We start from the raw sequence: 23618 nt of genomic DNA on the forward strand, positions 1-23618 counted from the left end.
CAGGTTAGTATTTACACGACACAGCCCGACCCAAATCCTTCCACAAAAGACGTAGGAGACTACTGCATGAATTGCAATTGAGGCCCTCGTTAGCATAACGAACATTCTGCAGTATTCCACTTTCCTAAAGCTACCTACACCTCCAATATGACATCTGTAGCATGTGCCATAAGGCAAATATGAAGTTTCTGCATAAATTATGCAAAGGAGGTCCTCGTAAGCACAATGCACATTCAGATATATATGTATTCGCCTTTCCAAAAACTACCCACACCTCCAAATATGACATCCCTCGCATCTACCGTAAGGAAAATATAAGTTTCTGCATTACCAATAATAGAGCTACGATCCTGCGTCTACTTGTTTTTTTGCCAGAAGAAGAAGAAGAAAGACGAACACGCCAGCAAAAAGAATATATTTCCGTGTAAGGTGTGCAATTCTATCCCTCACTGCCAGGGGGTGCATCCAGAAAATGTCCAACCATTCTTTCCACCCCTCACGGGTCTAGATCGCGTATTCTGCCATTTGGACTGGACCGCCCTTTCTTTCAACCCACAGAAGATGGAATTGAATATGGAAGATTTTTCAGTCGACTCTTATTGTTTGCTAAACCTCTCTAAAAGAAAAAAATTATGGCGTTTTAGTCTTTACCTTCAGCCTGGTATCTATTCTCTTATATACTAAGGTTGTATGGAATGAAAACCTTTGAATTAGCCTCACCCTGCCTCACGATCACCCCCATGAGAAAAATGAATTCGTCTAATTACCCGTTCTCGCGAGATTTCTTGTGAATTTTCGTTTGATAATAGCCTTTCTATGATTGGCCATTTTGCGGCTGTCGTCACTAGGCTCCAGATAAGGACCAATCATATCACTTGTTACTACATTCTAAATCACGTGACATGTTGCCAACGTTGGCGCTTGAATTGAATCTCTCTGTCAGTGGAAGAAAATCTGTGGCAAGAGAATTTGCGAAGGTTTGTATATTTTTTGCTGGTTTTATTGGGTCAACAATGTTGATGCATCTTGTTTTAGTCCACGTATACTATCCAGAATGTCTGAGGATATCTTTTATAAGTAAAAGATGTTTTGGAGATGACTCAGAAGGTGATTATGTTCGCGTTGAAACTGCCTCATGTTGTCAACTGCAAAGCCATGATAAATTTGTGGCCACAAACTACGACTAAACTAATCCAAGTTAAAATCTAATGTAGGAAATATAATCCAGTATGTTTCCCTAACAAGTATGCGAAGTGCTAAGTGGTTTTTATGAAGTAAAAATGCTTTGTTGTCGGCAAAAAACAGCACCTTGCGACCACGTTTAGCGAAGAACAAAATAATTGACAATGACATCAACAACAACAAAATTAGGCATAAAGTTAGTGATCGTTAGTGTGTCATAAATTTGATCTAATCTCAAATATTATGAATGAATAGAGTAGAGTAGTCTACTCTAATAAAGCAACGAATAGATCTTACGCAAATATACAAATGTAACTGCCTCCTTTGTCAGTACTGGACAACCAGTACGGAAGTGGTCGTCAGAACAGGAGCTCCAGTACTGAGACTTTCTCAGTACTGGACTTCCTGTACTGGACAGCTTCAGTACTGGGAACCCTCCTGTCAGGACTGGAAACCGAGTGCTGAGACTCTAAGTTAGTCTAACGAGCGTCTAACGTTATTTTCAGGGCTTAGTCAACCATAGTAAACATAGAACTTTCACAGTAGACTAGATAACTTTTTAGATTCCCATGTATTTCCATGTGCTTGTTTGTCTGCAATTAGCCTTCGGGCTTGAACTTGCAATAAAGTTATTATTATTATTATTTAAATGTACAGACAACTATTATATATAAAATCTAAAACTGTCCAGTCGGTCCAAACAAAATCCTTGCCACTACTAATAGAACATGAGTACAGGACGCCCAGTTCCGAAATAATTTGAGGTCTCGGCTTCCAGTGCTGAAGAGTCACTATTTACTGGTAAATCCAGTACGGAACCCGTTACATCCGTAAATCGGCACTCGGTTATCCAGTGCTGAATGACCTCCGCACTGGGTAACCAGTACCGAATGACCGTTGACCTAGCCGGAACGCAAATCCGTACTGGAACCCGAGTGCCGAGAGGAGTTCAGCTCTGGAACCCGAGTACCGAAACAAATTCAGTTCTGGACGTCCAGTGCTGACGAAGCTTCTGTACTGGAATAAAGCCGTTCCGTACTGGAATTCTTGTACGGAACTTCCTTCCGTACTGGGGGCCGAGTATCGGCGGCATTTTCTCCACGGGTTCCGTACTGGGCGCCCAGTAAGGAGCCGGTTACATCTGTATATTTGCAGATCTTACTCTTAGTTGTAATATAGTGTTAAATCTAGCATGTACTATGTTCAGTTTTTTATTTTGTTCTATGAAATATTTGTCTTCAGCAGACTCAATTTTTCTGCAGGTGGGTATTTCTAGCCCTGTTTTCCTTTATTATTTTCATTCATTGTTTTTGTGAATGTTATTCCACAGATCATCCTATAATGTGAAATGCGAATGCAAGACCATGTCTGAAGGATGAGTTCAGTGTACAGACCGATAGTTGTGCCTCCCGAGAAGGTCGTTTCTATCAACAATGAGTTTGCCAAGATGTATGAAGGAGCTGGTGCTGTGAAGGTAAGTCACAAACGAAGGTGAACTTTGTCATCAAATACTGTAGGAACATTGTCATAGCGGTAGGAAAATATAGAGGTTGGGAGAAAATGGAGTAGGTCACGGCACTTAATTTTAACGGTGGGAACAAACATTACTGTCTCAAATATTAGTGATCAAATATTAGCGATGATGAAATTTTAGCTGTTGACTAGTGACCGTTAAATCAGCTAAAATTAAGTTACAATTAACAAATCAAGAATTACAACTTACTGTAGGAACATCCTCACTAAATAGCTTTAAGGAACGGTTGCAGTCAGATGTGCAAAAGATAGGTGTGACAGGCAGTTCAGTGTAATACAACCAGCTGCTGCCGTGTTGCGTGCCTGCAGATTGACCTTACAAATAGTACAATAGGCTATACCCATGGTTCTCGAAATCACCATTCTTATTTTTCCGGAATTGAAAAAAATAATTGAACCAAACTTCCTTTCAAAACTGGTACATTTATTTTGAAGATGAGAGTAACACCCTCCCCCTCCATTCTCTACAGAACTCCTCTAAAGAAGGCAGTGGTAGTGGTGTGGCAAACAGGAGTGCAGGTCTTGCCTTCAAGTCGCCATCTGGTCGTGCAGCTCCCGCCTTCAAGTCGCCATCTTCCCGCGTGGTCTACAAAGCCTCTCCGGTGGCGAGACTCATCTCAGCCATGCGCCAAAAGAAGACGTTCGAAGAGCTCCAAGAAATCATGTCGCCAGGGTCCTCTCCTGTCAAGCAGGCTGCTGGGAGAGCTTGTTCCAATCCGACGGATTTACATAACGACTCTCTACCGGCGCCAGCGACGCACGAGAACAAGGAAAACATGAGCAGACATCTTGATGGCGAAGGCAAACCTACTGCAGAAGCGGACAAGAGTACAAGCGATCTGCAACAACGCAGGAGTCACAAAGAGTCACAGAAAGACCCCTCTCAAGAAACTGTCGGTCAATCGACTAAAGATGCAGGCTCCAAAGCTACAGAAAGAAGGGACACACAGACCACAGGGGCTCGGAAAAAGAAGGTGATGAATTGGCTGGCCTCCCATGATGAGGAGTTACTTCAACAACACGACCCCGCAGACCTCATTGTCACCCCGCCCTCCACAGAACGAGCTTCGGACTCAGGCTTTTCCTCCCGACCTGATGGTGACACAAACAAGGTATGTTTTCTAAATAAAATACAACACAGTGTATTCTGCATTTCCCTCGGTCCCAGTCCGGTGATGCGGAATACACTGTGTTGTATTTTATCTATGTCATATCAACCCGAAAAAACACACATTTCATGCAAAATGTACCTGAAGTTGAGTGTGTTGTGTCCTCGAACAAAGAAATCGTAACAACATCGATTCCAACCTCTGAATCCGGTATTCAAATTTTCGACAAAATGCAAATAAATATTCTATGGAAGCCCCTGTGATACAACTTAGAACCCCATGTGATACGGAAAATTATCACCCGGTCCGGAACACCTGTATCAAGCATTTTCGCGGCCCAGGTATGACATAAAGTTAATTACGTCATGTAAATGTCTCCTTAGCTTCTTCCTATGTTGACTTAGTACCTACCACTTTAGTAAGTGGTAGGTACCAAGTGCTTGTAAAAAGAACTTTTGGTTAATAATATTTTGTCTGTCCTTATCCTACCAGAATGATGTACATGAAACTGTTACATAGCTTTAAAACATCAAGTCAAGTCAAGTCAATGCCTTCCCTTTCCTTCAAAGTGCTTGTTCGGTCACATGGCACAAAGAGCTCAAATTCATATTTTCCAATACTAAATGTTATCTTTCCTAAAGACCACTTCTACCTCGATAATGATAGATTATCGAATGACATATTTTTCATTAATCTATTTCATGTAAATGTCTTTTCCGATCAGTCTCAGGTAGATGACAGTATGGATGACAGAGAGAGTGATGATGATACTGTCAAGATGAACGAGACAGATGGCACCTTAGATGGCACCATGGAAGAAACAGACAAGAATGGACAGAGAACAAAGGTCTGCTTGTTTTTATGTCATATTTATACATTAGAACATGAAGTTGATTACTAAACAGTTACAGCTTCTTTGTAGTATCCATTATTTGATTATACTGCTGCTGGGGTCCCTGACACGTAGTGGTGGGCAGCAGTCGGCTAGTCTTCACACCTCGCTTCCAACTCCAAGCGCTCTGTCCAGGGGGTTCACACAGTGGTTAGGCCGCATACCTTAATGTCCTTCCTAATAACACACTCCAACCAAGATATACTCTTTGAAGGGAGTATATCCATGTTAAGTGCTAGTGAATGTTAAAAATACAAATTTATTGCTCAACAACAAAGACAGATGTATATCAATGTTCAACTGTTCAGCTGTTTCAACTTAACTGTTACAATTTACAACTTATCATCTAGAATTATGAAGTATATATGGCTCTATATAGTCTGAACGATATTTTGTGGATTTAAACAGGACTCCAACCTCAAAGAGAATGAAGATGACACAGATGGAAGGACAGGGGAAGAGAAGAACTCTGAGGAAGATGACAACATATCTGAACAGGACATGGATGAGGAGGAAGGGCAAGAGATGGAACAGCCTACGAATGATGGACTTTCACAGAGTATTGCCTGGGCTGATAACACGGGTACAGTATATCAATTTCTTACATCAGTTCAACATCTACCCTCAGTGGCTTTTATTGTAGTTTTGAGTGTGCTAAATCATTCTATTCACGGAGGTCGCCATCTTGGTCACCTGACCCAACCCATCTAGTCGGTCTTTTAATTTTAGTCACATTAAGTTGAAATTATTTTGCCAAGAGTGCAGCCATCTTGTTTCATAGAGTACTAAAATTACAAACTTTTTTGTGTAAGATACTGTAAATCACTTTATCTTCACGGTAGCAAAATTTCACGGTGTAAAGAAAATGGACATTTTCACTAAACATTACTAGTAACTTCACGGTGGTGGCAAGGGATTTACAGAAGGGATGTGTGAATGAATCATTAATATTGACAACAGGTTTATTTCACGGTGATGATAAGTTAATGGTACAGAGGTGACCGTGAAAACCGTGAACGTAAAGTTGCAGTAAAAGAAACAAGAATTACAGTATCATTAATTTATTTACAGGATCAGTTCAGAATGGTTGCTTGTGTAATTGAGTTGGTTTTCTAACAAATTGACATGCAATCATGTGTTGTTATCCTCACCATGATACATTCTTTTTCTTTTTGCAGACAACATGTCAGTTGATACTACAGATACGTCAAGACAAGAGAAAGCGGCAGCCCCAAAAGTGACGAAAGATGTAAGCGAAATTTCTCTTCAGTTTTTTTGGTTATCCACTTTATTCTATAGACAATGTATGTGTCAGGGTTTCAGATTGCGATCTGACAGCATTGAGGATTCTACTGATAATAAAGATAGCGATGAAAAGATTGTGATTGCGATCTGTACCGCAATTCTACCGGTAGAGATCATGATTGGAGTCTCTACTTGTACAATGGGTAATTCTACTGGTCAGGAATGTTGTAATTGGCCGTGGCAATATTAGACTACATGCTTTAGAGGGCGTTTAGCCACGGCTTTCGAGTTACTACGCACTGGCCGTGTGATGTCCGCCATTGGGTACGGCACAGAAGAAGGGGGTACAGCAAGAATAACCGGGTAAGGCAAGAATTTGTAGCTGGTATCGCAAGAATAACCGCAAAATTGCAAGTTATCTATGTTTTTACATCGAGAGAGTCTTATTGAGAATTGCAGGTTGCATGCAAGTGTGTACTTCAAGTCCAGATTGAAAGAAAATGTTTAGTTGGCAGCAATGGCAATTTGGTATTCAAGATTTATAGTCTTTCATTGTATTACTTGTATTGCATTAGCAAGAAAGTTGAAAAGGACAAATATCACTGTCTAAGTGTATTTTCATTCACAGACTGCAGTAAAGCCTTTTAAGGAGCATGTTTTATATGATTGGTTCATCAAACCAATGAGGAACTCCACGGACATTGTTGTTGAGGGCCATCGCAAGTAAGTACATGTAAATGCTACCGGTACATTCTTATTCCTCATCTTATTTAATTAGCTAGATTTTTATTTGGTACTTTATTGAGATTTCCATTTGTGGTGGGAACAAATACAACACAGGTATTCCCCGACTCTTTACAATGACATTGACAACTAACTTGGGCTAGATGCATTGAGTTAGATGTCTAAAGTAAAAGAGTAGGAAGAAAAAAAGGAAATCCATTGTTCCTTTGTTCAATTATTCTCCTTGGAAGATTTTGACAAAATCGCCCCAGCAGTTCCAAAGCAAGCTGCTAGGGTGCCCAATCCTACACCACTTCTTCCTTACATCACAAGCTATCTGCTACCAAAAAATCAAGACCCTAGCACGTCCATGTCAAAAGATACGAAAAACGGACGTCCTCCTGCAGTACCAGGGTCACATACCAGGGGGTCCAAAATTGACCTTGACCGTTGTCCTCCCAACACCTACCCACATACCAAATATGATTATGATCCATCCAGAGGATCTTGAGTTGTACTGACTTCAATATTCCAGAAACACAAACAGACACACACAGGCACACCCAATACTATATCTCCATTTTTGATGAAGATAATTATGCTATGTTTCATCTACTTTCTCTTGCATCTACAGGCAAGACCCAGAACACCAGTACTGGCACAGTACCGCCATAGTGAAGAGGATGCACTCCCGTATGGTGGTTACTGGCAGTGGTACAATGTACAAGCTGAGAGGCCTTATCGACAGAGCTATGGTACTAGAACAAGGTAGGCAGTCATTGTACATGTATGTAAGATTGTAGTTTGTTATATGTTGTAGCACTGGAAATGTGTATGATGTAGTTTTAATGTATTGTATGCGCTACCAAATATAACTCTTTTCTTATTGTTCTTGTTTCTTCTTATACACTGAAAAATTTTCTTAAAAGAAGAAAACTTTCTGTGTGTAAAAAAAACCTTTTGTCCCCGAGTTAAGAATTTTTTTCTTAAGTGTCTAGAAATTGTTGAGGGTGAAAATCTTTTTGAAAAATAGTTTCTTAACTTAAGAGAATTAGGAAAGTGATCCTTGTTGTGAGAATTTCCATGGAAAGAATCAATTCTTCCATTTTTCTTTCTTATTCATTCTTGAAATTCTTAATATAAGAAAATTTGTCCACCAGTTAAGAAAAACGAGAAAAACGAGAAAAAGTATTTTTGGTAGTGTGGTGTTTTCACGCGATGTCTCGGCTGCCATAGTAGTTGAATGTGTTTATCAGTTTATGTCATAATTACATGACAACAAATGGAGTTGAGTAAAAGATTCCGTATTTTAATCAATGAATAGTGGTGTCACTATTTGCACAAAGTTTCGCTGTTGTGTGTCATACTTGTTTCTTGTCTTTTAAAAACTCACTAACTTACAAGTCTTCCCTAAAACGTATCTAACATCCTTTTGGTGTCATCACTGTTGTGTAGGATTCCCTGCCAAGGTGGCTAAAGCCTTCAAAGCTGGCTTCCCTGAGAACTGGCGGGAAGTTCTGGAAGACTCACGCAAGGGCACCTCAGAAACGTGAGTTCTCTGTCTAGTCGAAAGGCATTGATTAAAACACAAAGGTGGATAAGATCTTATTTAGATCTTAGAAATTGTCTTAGAAGTGCTACCACTAGCTAATCTTTTCAGAAATGCTTGCTTTTTTTGGGGGGTGTATCACTACAGGACTTCTTCCAGGGGTATTGTGTTTGTTTTTGTGGCTCCTCCTGCATTTACTTACGAGGGCCATTTTAGTCTCTGCTTGAAGCTTATGCTCGAAAACGTCTGACCAATTAGATGTAGATGTAGATCTGTGATTAGATTATTTACATTTATCATGCTCCTTGATTTCCTATATGATTAATCCGCTGACATTGATAAGTGCTCATGTTTGATGGCATGGAACAGAACCTTTGCAGCCCATACGTTTTACGCACACACTTTAAATTTTTACGGTCACACTGTGTGCCTGAATGAAAATATCTTTGGCATGGAAGCGTTATTTCCTGGTGTGAATGTGTCTAAACTCGTCTCATTGTATTCACACTGGGAAAGTTTTCTGGACGTACATTTGTATGTCTTCGGCGTGTGGTGCCATTTTTTCTGGGTGTGAATCGCCCTGCATGTCGTATGACAGGTACTTTTTCACCTTGGAGTTGGAGGTAAAGTACAGGCGGGGCCGATTCACACCCAGGAAAAAGTCGCCATTAGCCGAAGACATACGTCGTTGTTGTACGTCATTGTCATACATCCAGAACATTTCCCCAGTGTGAATCGGGTCAGAGCGGCATTGCCATACATCTTTGGTGCTGCTTTTTTTGTTTGTGGGACTAGAAGGGTTTAAGTAAAAGTGATCCGGGCGTCTTGAAAAGACGCATAGGGGTGGTGCCCATCTCCATTTCTATAGCCTTCATATATATGGGCCACACACATTTTTGCAGGTCACTACAGCAGGGGGCTGGTCCACTGGTAGTGATGTGTGTATTTAACTTCCATACTCTTTCCCAAATGCTTGGTGCTAAGCAGAGAAAGCAGTATGTACAATTTAAAAAAAAATGGTACATACTGCTTTAAAAAGTCCTTGGTATGATTTGGCCGGGGATCGAACTCACGACCTACCGTGTGGAAGGCAAACACTCTACCAACTAGGCCATTGCACTGCTAGAAAGGTCACAAAGCAGAATTAGTCAGTCGTGCCATCTCTGATTGTCTCCTTTTCTTTTGCAGGGAAGGTGAACAACAGAGTAACAAACAGCAAACAAGTATTTCCCAGAGAGATCATCACAAAAGGAGAGAGTCACTTCAGTCAAAAAAAGCCGGTATGCATGCTTTAGTGTTCAAAATTCACTGTCAAGTTCTTTACAGCAGTACCCAGGATCATTATCAATCAAACAAAAGTGTACTTAGTGATTACATGTACCTCTTTTAAGGACCAACTGGCCGTTGTGCCCATTTTTGGGTGGTGTCTTATATCATTTTCTCATTGCCTCAAGCATTAAAGGCAACCAAAGCAATATTAAGGCCCAAAATATGGAAATAAAGAAAATCCTGCAATCTTTATGGTAGTGACATTTACTAACACTATTTAGCATATTTGTGTAATGACTTCATACTTTGAGCATTTTAAAACCGTGCAAAAACACTTGATTCCCTTTGTTTCACGAGCCAACAAAAACTCTGGCCACGATATTCAGTGAGTTCTCACATCACAACGACGTCATATTTTTGCATGATGGACGTCACTATACATTGTGATAGTGTTGTTTGAACTAATCATGAAAAGAAATGACTAAATAAATTGACTTTCAAAATCCGATTTTCGGGCCCTAATATTGCTTGGGTTTCCTTTAGGAGTGCTGTCAATAGTGATCACCTGTCTACTGTGACCATTTTATGCAAATCCCTTTTTATGCAAATCCATTTTATGCAAATCCATTTTATGCAAATCCCATTTTATGCAAATCACAGTGGATGTGGTTGACTGCACTGTGCACATTTATCACAATTGATCATCAATGAGAATACAATTCTTGGCAATCTATCCATGCAACTTAGAAAAAGAAAGTGATATAGGTAGCATCTTTATTACCCTTGAGTTCCTCAGCTAGCCTCCGTTGCAGACTCTGAAGCGGCTTTTTGGGGGGCTAAATAATACACTTTTTGCAGCCACCCCGTAACTATCAGCCATCCTGTAACCATCAGCCGCCTAGAGTCTGCGTTATTACGGCATGTCAAAGCGAAATTAAAATCACGTTAGGGCGATTAACGCAGAGGTGCGAATTTCCTGCCTATGGTAGACCGCACAATAAGAACAGTATACACGCACCTCCCCTAGTCAGTGTGCTGTCACGCTTGTGGCAAAATAGTTTGCTATTTCTACTGTTCCTAAAGACAAACTTCGATTATTAGAAGCAGTGTTTCCGCCAGACCGCGACTGAGATCTTGAGAGGCCGTCCACTTGGGGAGGGCCGTACCGCGAAAATTGATTGACCGTACCGCGAAAATTGATTGACCGTACCGCGAAAATTAATTGACTAGGAAAAGTACTAGTAACTGAATGTTGTGATCAGAAAAAACTTTGTTAATTTTTCAAAATCAATTTGTTACGAAGGTCGCTATAATACTGCTTCAATAGTCACAAAATGCGATCTATTTTGACAAGAAACGCCTGAAGTGTAAAGGGAAATTCCCGCCCGTGTGGTCACGTCACATCTTGCTGTCAACCAATCAGAGCACAGTCTTTATGACGCAGCCCAATCAGCGCTCAGAACCTTGCATATCAATGAGTTTAAAAACATGGCGGACGGCCCGGGACGGGTTGCGACTCGAGCGAGCGTCATGACTTATGTGAATTCATAGCGAAAATAACGATTTATCTACGGTAAATAGGGAGAATTTTCACGAAAAAATATTCACAGGAATATATATTGTGTCGAATACGGCCAGAAATAAAGGCGAACCGCGGCAAATCACGACGTAGAGGCTAAAATGCACGGGCGAAAATTCTTGTTTTGTTTACGTCTTGTTGGACGGGGCAGGTTGGGACTCGAGCGAGCGTCGTGACGTATGTGAATTCTTAGCGAAAATAACGATTTATCTACGGTACATACGGAGAATTTTCACGGAAAAATATTCGAAGAAATATATATTGTGTCGAATACGGCCAGAAATTAAGGCGAACCGCGGCAAATCACGACGTAGAGGCTGAAATGCACGGGCGAAATTCTTGTTTTGTTTACGTTTTTCCTTGTTTTCTTCGATGACTTTCTTCGATTGAGTCTTAAAACGGGTTTTTAATGAGAAATGGCAAACTATTTTGCCACAAGCGTGACAGCACACTGACTGGGGGAGGTGCGTGTATACTGTTCTTATTGTGCGGTCTACCATAGGCAGGAAATTCGCACCTCTGCGTTAATCGCCCTAACGTGATTTTAATTTCGCTTTGACATGCCGTAATAACGCAGACTCTAGGCGGCTGATGGTTACAGGATGGCTGATAGTTACGGGGTGGCTGCAAAAAGTGTATTATTTAGCCCCCCAAAAAGCCGCTTCAGAGTCTGCAACGGAGGCTATTCCTCAGCAACGTTTTCTTGATTTTTACACTCAAAGGATGAACTGAATTTTATCGGTCATGGTTTTTATCAATTCACAGTCCCTAACGTCCCGCCACGTTCGATGGAAACCGTGCTGGGATCCTTGGGGCGGTCACGTAGCGGACGCGTAGTGAAGCCCAGGATGGCGTGGTGGGCCAACCAAAGGGTCGTCATTGAGAAAGACAACGTCAAGATTGACTGCACAAGTAATGATGAGCTGTCCAAGTCACCCGCCTTTCTTAGCTTTAGGACTGTCAAAGGCTCGGTAAGTTACAAAGCAGTGATATATATAGAATACAACACAGGGTATTCCGTATCGCCTGAGGTACTGGCCCGACCGCTGGTCGTATCGCCCGAAGGCCAGAGCGACCCGCGGGAGGGCTGGGATCGAGGGTGATGCGGAATACACCGTGTTGTATTTTATTTATGTATGTCATACCCACCCGAAAAAAACACATTTCAATGCGAAATGCGCCTGAAGTTGAGAGAGTTTTGTGTCCACGAACAAAGAAATCGTAAGAACATTGATTCCAACCTCCAAATCCGGCATTCGATACCGGCGCACTCAAAATGCATAATTCTAAATATTCTATGGAAGCCTGTGTGATATAGAAACTTAGAACTCCGTGTGATACGGAAAACTATCACATGGTCCAGAACACCCGTATCAAACGTTTTCGCGACCCAGGGAGCCCTCCTGACTAAGCCCATTTAAGGAGCACATGCTCCCAAAAATTAGCTGGTGCGCCTGGAAATTTTCTCTTAGGAGCACAGTGCTCCCATCAAAAATTGCATGTATATGCCTAAGTCATGGACTGCTAAGTTAAACATTTGAAAACATATTTTCAACAATTGACAACAGTCATGCATAGCCATGGCTAAAGTTACAAGATTCAAGTCAGACTGTTAAATAAAGCAGTTGGCTATAAGAGATGTATGATTTGTCCTTAGTAACTTCCCCAAGAACGGCCTAAAATCCCTTATTTTTCACCTATCGATGTAGTTCTTTAACTTAGCTGGATTATGCTTTTTCTTTTATATTCTATCAAAATACATTATTTAAGCTTGTTAACATTAATCTACAGGAATATTACTTGGTGTGTCCAAGAGACTTGCTTGTGTCCCCAATTTTTTTAGTGTGGTGCGCCTAAATTTTTGCTGGTGCGCCCAATTTTTTTGGGTTGGGAGCACAGTGCTCCTAGGTCAAAAAGTTAGTCTGGAGCCCTGCCAGGTATGACATAAACACTCTGTACATCATACGTTACACACATGCATACAAATAAATTGCACACAAATGAATCAGCAGTTTAACCAAATAGAAGGGTTTTGTCAATGCGATTTTTTGGGCACTTCTAAATTTGACTGAGGGGGTTTCTTTGTGGGGTTGGCTGCTGGGATCAGTGTATCATGTGTTGAAGTTGTACCATTGATATACATGTACACCATTGTTTGCTAGTAGTTGACCAGTTAGTGTAAATGCACTTAAGTTTGCGTGGTTTTATTTGGCGCTAAAGGGAAAATGGTTTTAATTTCACGGCAGTGCTATAGTCACATACTGCTACAGTATTGGACAAAAATGTTTGCGGTGGCTTTAAGTTCGCGGTGAAACGGTCGCCGCCGCGAACATAAAACCACCGCAAACATTTCTGCATTTAGAGTATGTTATTACATACAAAATGAGCATGCACAGGCATGGTTGGAGTATTTGAGATGAAATGTCATGATATGTGACTGATCTTTCCTTTGCAGATTGTACACAGAGATGACTTACAAGACAGCAGATCGTAAGTGTGAATGAACAATTATGATAGAACTACAACTGTTATTTGTCTTTTTCACATTTTGTAATTTGTTTGGCTTGGTTTGTTATAATCAGTTATTCCTATTACATGTACTTTGATCGTTTTAGTTTGTTGTATTTTGAATGTGTCTTTTCATAACCTAACCTATTATTGTTATTATCATTATTACTACCCTTCTACATTAATAAATAGTCATAGTAATCACTTATCACTAATGTCAACTTTAAGGTTGATTCTCTAGCTGATGCTCACATGTCATCAGTAGTTGTTCATATTGTTATTTATTGTTGTTGGAAATTTGTTGATGGTATTTATTGTTGGTCTTTTTTTATTTTTCAACCTTTATTTAACCTTAAAAGATTACACTCTTCGACCAAGGCCGTTTTGGTATCTTGAGTATCAAGAGTTCTTGGTATCAGTTGTTCTTGGTATTGGCAATTCGGTTGTTATGGTAGCAGGTGTAACTGGTTTTTGTTTGTAGTGGTTGCTGGTGTTGTAGTTGTTGTAAAATTCTCATCCTCATGAATGTTTGTTTTGGTGGTGTCCCTGTGGTGTAGTGGTCTGTGCCTGTCACTTACCACATCTGGTTCAAATTATGAGGAGCCAGAAGGCCCGGGTTTGCTCCCAGGTTGGACACGTCTGGAAAAGAGGCGCATTGAGTCATACCTGTCAAAGACTGCAGTGATTGCATCCCAGTGTGGCCCAGGGCTATGAAACGGAGATGGGCTCCGCCCTATACACCTTTTGGTGTGGGAGGATTTTAACTAACTAACATGTTCGTTTTATCACAGTGGAACTCCAACTCCAAGCACCATCAAGCGACGTCCAGCCACTGCCAGCACAGTCAGGCGTGCAGCAAAGACCGTTGTGGAAGATCCCCCACGCACTGGTCCGCGGGATCCACGGGATCGCAGATCAGATCACTACGATCCAGACACCACTCTCTCGCCTGCGAAGAAGAAAACCAGACTGGAACCCCAAAGGACGAACGACACAGTCGTCACAACAGATATACTGTTAGATACACCAGGGGCACCGAAGGGGAGAGAGGCACTTGGTTCTGTGCAGAACTCAAGACTGCTGAGAACTGCAAGGAACAAGAAACCGTGGGGCGTGCCTGAAGACATTCTAAACACTCCAAAGCCAACTCATACTTTCAAGGTAGAGTATACTGTTATTCACTTTGTCTTCATGGTAGCAAAATTTCACGGTGTAAGGAAAATTGACATTGAACTTAAACTTAGCGGTGGTGGCAAGTGATTTACAGAACGGATGTGTGAAGGAATCATAGATAATTACAACAGGTTTTTGACTGATGATAAGTTCACGGTACAGAGGTGACCGTGAAAACAGTGAACAATAAAGTAACAGTGAAAGAAACAAGAATTACAGTGAGTAGTATTGGTATAGCTAGAAATGCCACCTGCATTTTGCATTGAAGGCGAGACCAATTTAATTCCATGGTTCCATAGATTTAAAAGATGATTCTAGGTTGGAATATCAACTTGGAAATAGAGTCTGAGGAAAAGTCTACTTTGGTGCACACAGATTTAGATACAAGTTTTCACCTCAGCCTCCTGTTTTGGCAATGCTCATTTTATTTAGATTTTACATTAAATATGTATGAGAACCAACAACTTGAATTGGTGTAGCCTTATGAGTGCAGAGAAAACTGGAGCTGAGTAGGTATTTCTGAAGGCTACCTTCACCTGCACTGGTCTGAGTGGTGGGTACCTAACCTTCTCCCTGCTGCCTAACTCTGTAACCAATAGAGAATGGGGTGCCAACTGGCTACTTAAGTGTGCTAAAGGTTAAGGAGACTGCATACTGTTCCCCAACAAAAAAAGAATTGAAACTTGTCAAGCTATCTGACCCAATTGCTCTGAACATGTGATTTAATGCATGTGAGATGTTAGCAATGGATGAAATGTTGTTGAAAGTTGATATGAAATAGTTGTAGAAAACACCTGTAAGATTACGAAATGTGTTTCTTCCTTTTAATGTAGAATTCCAAAAGTGGGGAAGAGGACACAAACAAAAGTAGAGACCATTCATCGGCTCGCGACACTAGCCAGTCCTCCCACCAGAAGAAGCTGAAGGCTCAAGAACCTCCCCCACGAGAATCAGAAGACAAGAGGGCAGGAAAGACTGCTGAAAACAAGCAGAGAAGGGGTAGACCACGTGGAGACAGGGACAGCAATGTCACTGAGAACACAAGCATTGAACAACAGCCCTCTACAGAGAAACAGGTTCCCATGAAGAGAGGAGCAAGGAGAGGAAGACAAAGGAAAGACGATGAAACCAGTGATGTGCAGACAACCAAAGATGTTGTCTGTAGCACTACCAGGAAAAGAGGAAGGCCAAGTAACAAGAAAGAAAGCTCTACTGTCAACAGAGGAAATTCTGAGAACATGGAGCCAGAGGTAAAGGAAGTACCAAGCAAAGACAAGAGTCTGAGTGAAGGGGACGATAATCAGGCTGAAGAAACAGACGAGGAGGAAAATTCGAGGAGAGGTCATAGCCGTAAACAAGCACGGTCTTCTGCCAGCCAAGACAGACCTCGAAGGTCGCCAAGGTTAGAAAAAGTCACTGCAGACAAAATTGAAGAGAAAGAGGAGGAGCCAACTATGCGGCAAAGAGGTTACAGGAAGGGCTTGCAGAAAGGAAAAACTTCCATAGCTTCACGCAACAGCAACAGGAGAAAGGAACAAGCTGAAAGTATGGCAGACGATACTGAAGTTGAAAAGGACTCTGAAGATAGTGCTGGAAAAGCCATCGAAAATCAAGGCAAAGGAAGAAGGCGTTACCAAAGAAAGAAGAAAGCGAATAACAACGAAACAGAGGACAGAGAAACTAGTCCAGCTGTACAACTAGATCAAAGAAAGAAGAAAATGAATAACAAGAAGACAGAGGAAAGAGAAACTAGTCCAGCTGTACAACTAGATCAAAGAAAGAAGAAAATGAATAACAAGAAGACAGAGGAAAGAGAAACTAGTCCAGCTGTACACGTAAATGTGTGGGAAAGCACACAGGATACAAATAAGTCTCATAGAAAGATAAAGAAAAATTCACCTGGAAACTGCAAAGGAAGGCAGGCAAGAGAACAGAGTAAAGATAATTCAGAGACGTCCTGGACCCTGGAGGAAGAAAAGAAGCTTTACAGGTAAATATTACAACAACATTTATATGTAAGACCAGGCGTGTTGAGTGGAGTGTGACAAAGTGAAGAGAAAAAAAAAAACAAGTCACCATTTTGCATCTTCAGACCTGAATTGTTGTGCTACATGTACTCTCAAAGTTGACTATGCAGGTTGGCCACATAAGGCCGCACTAATTTTATATGTAGATTCCTGGAATTGCTGCTCCTATTGTTCCCAATTTGAAAAAAAAAAGATTTTAAAGGAATTTTCCAACGAATTTGAGGGAATGGACGAGATAGTGAGCTATGAATTCAGAAAATTCCTCGAAATCCGTCCTCATGAAAGCTAGATTCAAAATCCCTGTTCATACTGAATGAGAAATGCTGAGACCTGACGTCACATATTGTGACCTTACAATTGATTAATTCAATCATCAGGCGAGTAGCCGTCAAAACAGCCCAAGTTACAAGTGACGGCAGAACCCTAAACTATGGCTTACTTATGTAAAACAAGTGAGGACTTGACTTTGGGTTATATTTAGCAAAGTATAGTAGACTTTTCAATTTTAAGTTAAGCCACCCTTTAACTGATGATTGGATTGCTTTCCTATGCTCTTAGCGCTATAAACAGCACATCTGCTGAAGACGAGTGCATGTGGCAGAAGGTTGCTAGGATGGTGGGATCACATGCTGCACAGGACTGTCAGGCCAGGTATCAGGAGATGACATCTACATCTTCCACCAAACAAGCCGCCAGCTCCAAGGACAAGGAAGACAGCAACAAGGCAGAGAAAGGTATACAGTTGAGAAGTTGATGAACAGATTTGTTGCTTACAGTGGTAAAAAAGTAATGACTCATGTTGTATTGTGAGAAATTGATACACATCATTATCTTATACCTGGGCCGTGAAAATGTTCGATACGGGTGTTCCGCATCGTGTGATAATTGTCCGTATCACGCAGGGTTCTACTTGTATCACACTGGCTTCCATAGAATATTTAGAATGCATTTCGAGCGCACCGGCTGACCACCGTCGAATACCGGATTCGGAGGTTGGAATCAATATTGTTACAGTTTTTTGTTCGAGGACACAAAACTCCCTCAACTTCTGGCGCATTCTTCATTGAAATGTGTGTTTTCTCGGGCGGGTATGACATAAATGAATGAATGAAGACCTTTATTGCACATTTCTGCCATACTTGGCTACAATGTAAGTACAGGTCGCAACAAAACAAAATATCAAGTACAGTTAACGGATACAAAAGAATATGACTATCATTAGATATATTCTACTTCTCGCTTTTCGGTTATAGTAGATATAAAAGAACAGACATGTTTTTCAATGGGAGGCGTCTAGTCGCATTAGGCAAATGAATTTTTGTACAGTACTTAAATGTGTGAAGTAGGGAAATAGGTTTTCTACAAGCTTATACGGTTCTTTTCTTTCTTTTGTATATAATACACATTCTACTTCAAAATGACATTCGTCTTCTATTCTATTCAAAGTACAATGTTCACATAATTGTTGTTCTAGAGGAGTGCAGGTATGTCTTCCCGTTTCAATATGTAGTTTGTGGCAGCTGATTCTTTGTCTTGTGACTGCATTCCTGTCCCTCATATTTACATAATAGATATTTTTCTTCATTATATAAATAAAATACAACACGGTGTATTCCGCATCACCCTCGGTCCCAACCCTCCCGTGGGTCGGATAGGCCTACAGCTGTTGGGCGATCCTACCCGCGGCCGGGCTGATACCTCGGGTGATCGGGAATACTCTGTTGTATCACAATCAGCTGGTTTGGCCTCTGCAAAAGTGCTACAAATTTCTGTAGGTCGCACCGTAAAGTTGGCATAAACTGTGTTGGGTGGAATGTTTTCTGTTTTAAGTGTTCTTGTCCAGCGATTTTTTGGCAATGCCTCAGGTGTGGAGCCTTTAGTGGGGGAAGTCATGTATGCCTTTTTTTGTATCTAGAGCCTAAGAAGCCTGTCGTCTTGACCGGAAAGGCTGGAACGCTGAAGAGGAAGAGACAGATACAGGAGTTGATGAAGCAGTACAACGAAGGGCACGAAGACGAAGCCTTTGAAGACGGCATCACTCCCTTCAAGAAGCAGAGAAAGATCAGTAAGGTACTGTGGATTTGAGTTTTCCGGGATTTGATTTTGTGGTTGGGAGAAAATTAAGTGTTTTTAAGTTCGCAGTTAAAACAAGGGGGTAGGCGGGTAGAAGACAGAACAGGCATTTTTGCAGTGGTTTTATGTTAGCAATGAAGTTGTCACTGTGAAAACCCCGAACATAAAACTACCACGAAAACAACTGAGGGGACGTTGGTCTCGTGGTCCTGAGCCTCTCACAGTCAAATATTGCGTATTAAAGTAGCCAACACATTTGTGAATACGAGTATGTGAGACCCAGTGTGTCTAAAAAATGTGAACTGTGGCATGCAGAGCCTTGTTTATTGTTTGTTTATTGTTTATTCACATATATGTACAATTATAAAAAGATAAACAGGGCAAAAAGAAAACATGCAGGGGGGGGGCAAGAAGCCTAGGTGACTTTTCATGGGCCTCCCCTAAACTAGACAATGGGAATTTTTACAAAATTATACATAATCAAAACTAAGCAAAATTAACGAAAGAACAAATTGAAATTGTACCATAAATCCTAATGAAACAAATGGAAAAGGAGAGGAACTACAAAATAAATAAGTAAATAAATAAATAAATACATGATAAGTAAGATTATGCTATATAATTAGTACTATTGGCGTGGCTATCCTTTTTGAAAGCATCACACTTTGCCTCATTTAGAGGTTGACATATTGAACCTTTTCTCACAAGGTATGAGGTGCGTCTCCTAGTTCATTGAGTATTCCTGACGTAGTCCACTCTTCCTTGTGTACAGGGACTGATCTCCATAGACTACAATGCAGACGAGGATGATGACGTGCGCACCGATGTGGCTACCAGGCAGGCTTTCCAGACACCGATGAGCCGGCTGTTTGGACACAGCTCGGTTGCCGCCGAACCCACCCCCAAAGGGTTGAGCCTCAGAACACCAGGAGCAATCGGTGAAGAAGTGCACAAGTAAGGGGCTACTTCATTTACGCTTGTAACATGATATGAGATACTGTAATTCACTTTATCTTCACGTTGTAAGGAAAATGACCTTTTCACTGAACTTTCACTTCAAGGTGGCGGGAAGTGATTTACAAAATGGATGTGTGAAGGAATCATAAATAATAACAACAGGTTTTTCACGGGCTTCCATAGAATATTTTGAATGCATTTCGGTTGGCCCCCATTGAAAATTCAAATACTGGATTTGGAGGTTGGAATCAATATTGTTACAATTTTTTATTCGAAGACGCAAAACTCTCTGGCGCATTCCGCATTGAAATGTGTGTTTTCTCGGGTTGGTATGATATAGATAAAATACAACACGTTGTATTCCGCTTCACCCTCGGTCCCAGCCCTCCCACGGGTCAGATCCCCCTCCTTAGGTGATACGGAATACCATGTTGTATTCTATATGTACTTTGAATAAAGACATATTCTATATCTACAAAATGTATGCCCTATGACTTAATTCACCATGTTTTATGGCATTTTCTTAACTCTTCAAGACAAGAAAGATGTATGCAATGTAAGCAATATTGTGATTTATGCTGTAATGAGTGCAATTCGTTTTTGCAGGTCAAATCTTGATAAGTACGTCTTCAAGCAGCAAAAGGCAAAGAAAGGGAAAGCTATCAATAGCGGACCCATAAAGGTCAGTGGTATTGTTTTTTTTTCTTGTTTTTTTTTTTTCATTTACTTCATCGTAAAGCCACACCAATTTAATTTCTTGGTTAACAGATTTTTAATTTTAGCAAAAAATAAATCATGAAAACAGAAGGCTAGGGTGAAAACTTGCACCTGACCCTGTCCACTCCCTGATACTGTGTGCACCCAAGTAAAAACATTCCTCTGAGATTCTGTTTTCATGTTGTTTTTCAATCTAGCATTTTTAAATTTTTTTTCTTATTCCGTTAACCAAGAAAATAAATTGGTGTGGCCTAAGAGCCACTCATATGTTTGGGTTACTGTGCTGGACTGTGATGACATGTTACAGAGAGGAAGAGAGTGGATTTTGTTCATAACTCAAGAAAGTTGGATGGATCTTTATTTGGTTAGGCGTTGGCAAAACAAAAGCTGAAGTATCCACTGTTGGCACCCTAGGACCCTAGCAGGTTTCTTTGGTACTGCAGCAAAATCTGGGACTTAACACTGTGCTGTTTAGTAATTCTTTGGCAATTCATTTTGTGACATACATGAAACTTGTTTAGTTATACATGTAATACAATTTACACTTGGTCTTTTAACTGTAGTACTACACATCACAGTCTACTTCTGTAGTAGACTACAGCTTTTTTTTGGGTGTAAAAAGATATACAGCATAGTCTACTACAGAAGTCTACTATACCCTCTGAGGTTGTAGTACTACACTTTGGTGGGGTTGTGCGAGACTTCGAACCAAGTGTAAAATGAAACTGTAGTAGACTACACTTCGAAGGCGACAACCATGTTCGATCTAACGTAAGTCGAGCTAAACGCGTGTTCCATTTCGGGTCATCTGCGGTCATTCTCTAGTTTCTACTGTAAAATCCTTTTTCTTGGTGTAAATATTGGGCCTTAGTTATAAGAACTAAAGATAATGACTAAAGATAATGACTAAAGAACAGTTGGTAGTCAAGAGTAGTGTGGTCCTTTTTAAAAATATTTCTTTTTCTGCTTCGTTACAGACACTGGGAGGAAGTCGAAAAACAGGAAAAAAGACCAAGGTTTCCAACATTGACTTTTCCAAGCTGCTGACGGCACAGATGCTGATGGAAGAAGATGACTCAGATGAAGAAGATGACTACTTCTCAGACAACGGCGACTAGCTCACAGTCGCTGTTGTTTTGGGGCATATGTGTTAAATTTAGATGGACTTTCTTGTACAAATTAAACCAAAACCTTCTCTCCCAAAGTAGTATGTGTACCTGCATGGTTGAGCAAATGGATTAGACAGTAAAAAGATGTAAAAATTTGAGGAGCCAAACATCTTAATCACTGACTCTCTGAATGTGTCGTTCAGTTCGTTCAGATTCTTGTAAGTTGTAGTGCCTAGTGGCACACACATGTAGGCAGATGGTTTCCTTGCCGTTTCAGTAGCAGGGTAATTTTTTACAGGAAAGGGCTGCTAGTCCATCCCTTTCAACATGCTCGAGGCATCCCTTCGACCGTGGGACGCCCATTTTACGTCCCTTCTGAAAGACGGGTGCAGCCCCAACCTAGATGTCCTGACCCAGGATTGAATCGGGGTCTCCGAATTGGACCCAGAGCTCAACTGTTAGGCCACTACTAGTTACTTGTAAATTATTTTGGTAATAGTTACTGTATAGTGTATTTCATCCATGAACTTATGTTGCTGTCTGACAAAGTGCCTGTATTATTCGTAGTATAAGAAGAAGTACAAAGGAACTAATGCCTTGTTCAAGAAGACGCATTTGTTACCTCCATGAGAAATGGAGGTATTGTATTGGGTGTGGCTCAGTTTGGGAAGCACTCATGAACCAGGGTTGGATGAATGTTGAGTGGCACTTTGTTCAAGATGAAGCATTTGTTCTGGTCTTTATTTTCATTTGTTATTTCTTTTCTTTTACAGTTTCTTTTAGTTTTACAAGGAGTTTGTTCAATGAGAATGTAATGTTACTAGCTGACAAACATCACTTGTACATGACGTAGTAGTGGTGCTTTGGTCAAGAAGAAGCATTTGTTGTGTTATTTGACAGCTTACAAAATTTACATGTATTAACTAGGTTAACCCATGTAAATGTATAACATCAACTTTTCCTAGCTTCAAACTGGGGTAACCAAGCACGTCGCCAGAACAAAAGCAAGAACTTGCGTTTAAGGTCGTGTTCGCGTATTTAAGGTTAATATCTCGCACATAGGTTCATTTAGTTGTGTCCAAAGACATATCTTATGCATCGGCTGTTACTCCGATGTAACGCTGATTTACAAAAGAGATTCGGCAGTTATAACAGGTTTAAATAGCAGGCTAATTGCCGTATACGCATTACGTTCCGGCGACGTGTTGGGTAACCGCATGTATAACAGAGCAAAGTTGGACACTGGTTTTGAAGAAACAACCAATTTGGTTTGATTCATTGGGTGCTTTTAGATACTTCGAGAATTCCATTGAAAGTAAAATTCTTTGTTTATAACTGCAGTTCTTTCACCAACATTTCAGGAACTTGTCAGCTGCATTCATAATGTGAGTTACTTTCAACATTATTGAAGTAATAACGTAACATGTAAAATCAAATAAAGTGAAAATATTGAATCATTGAAAAGCTGATAGACAATATTTTACAGCATGTGCCATTGAAAAATTGTGAATTTTTAGTTTTGCTACATTTGCATTTTACTAATCTTTTAGTTTATTTTATGTACATTTTATTTAGTGTAACTGTACACTTTCAGTTCAGTACACTATCCTTGTAGAAAACAACTTTTGTTGTAGATGCTCAATAAAAGGATGACTTTTTTTAAAAGTGCCAAATGCACAATTATTCCTTTATCATCCCAGAAACCTTTGCTCTTTGAAGAAATGCAACAATCCACCCAACAATCTTTACCAAAGCTTGTCCAGAACACGAGGTATCAAAACTGGAATTTCTGCTGCAGTACCAAGGTCACACACCAGTGCTTCTTTGTCAACATTTGATACTCATGGAGATCCATTCATAAAAATACATGTTGATTGATTTAAAGAAGTCCTAAACTCCAGAAGGCGGTGTTATTTTCCACTAGATTATGTATCAATTTATACATAATCAGCCGACTTTTTTCAGAATTCTGC

At 40.5% G+C, this 23618-nt stretch overlaps 1 protein-coding gene across 1 annotated transcript; it reads left to right on the forward strand.

Annotated features, from left to right (window-relative positions):
- The first annotated feature begins 858 nt into the window (after window positions 1–858).
- LOC136432381 (mis18-binding protein 1-like) lies at window positions 859–23318 on the forward strand. Its single transcript, XM_066423626.1, has 19 exons — window positions 859–977; window positions 2513–2656; window positions 3186–3827; window positions 4549–4671; window positions 5125–5299; window positions 5895–5965; window positions 6590–6684; window positions 7319–7452; window positions 8140–8233; window positions 9422–9513; window positions 11847–12052; window positions 13537–13571; window positions 14381–14750; window positions 15596–16752; window positions 17348–17523; window positions 18705–18859; window positions 19635–19816; window positions 20426–20501; window positions 21514–23318. Exons 2-19 carry the CDS (start codon window positions 2558–2560, stop codon window positions 21652–21654), a joined length of 4023 nt encoding a protein of 1340 aa, XP_066279723.1. The 5' UTR covers window positions 859–977; window positions 2513–2557; the 3' UTR covers window positions 21655–23318.
- Window positions 23319–23618: the final 300 nt, after the last annotated feature.

The sequence above is a fragment of the Branchiostoma lanceolatum genome, chromosome 4 (assembly GCF_035083965.1).
Source record: "Branchiostoma lanceolatum isolate klBraLanc5 chromosome 4, klBraLanc5.hap2, whole genome shotgun sequence".
In the NCBI taxonomy this organism is placed as follows: Eukaryota; Metazoa; Chordata; class Leptocardii; order Amphioxiformes; family Branchiostomatidae; genus Branchiostoma; species Branchiostoma lanceolatum.

Bases quoted from the DNA above. Each gene is read 5' to 3' on its own strand.
- LOC136432381 (XM_066423626.1), top strand. From the start codon at position 2,558: ATGAGTTCAGTGTACAGACCGATAGTTGTGCCTCCCGAGAAGGTCGTT. The intron at 3,828-4,548 runs GTATGTTTTCTA...TTTTCCGATCAG, and splicing joins CTGATGGTGACACAAACAAG to TCTCAGGTAGATGACAGTAT. The intron at 8,234-9,421 runs GTGAGTTCTCTG...TTTCTTTTGCAG, and splicing joins CGCAAGGGCACCTCAGAAAC to GGAAGGTGAACAACAGAGTA.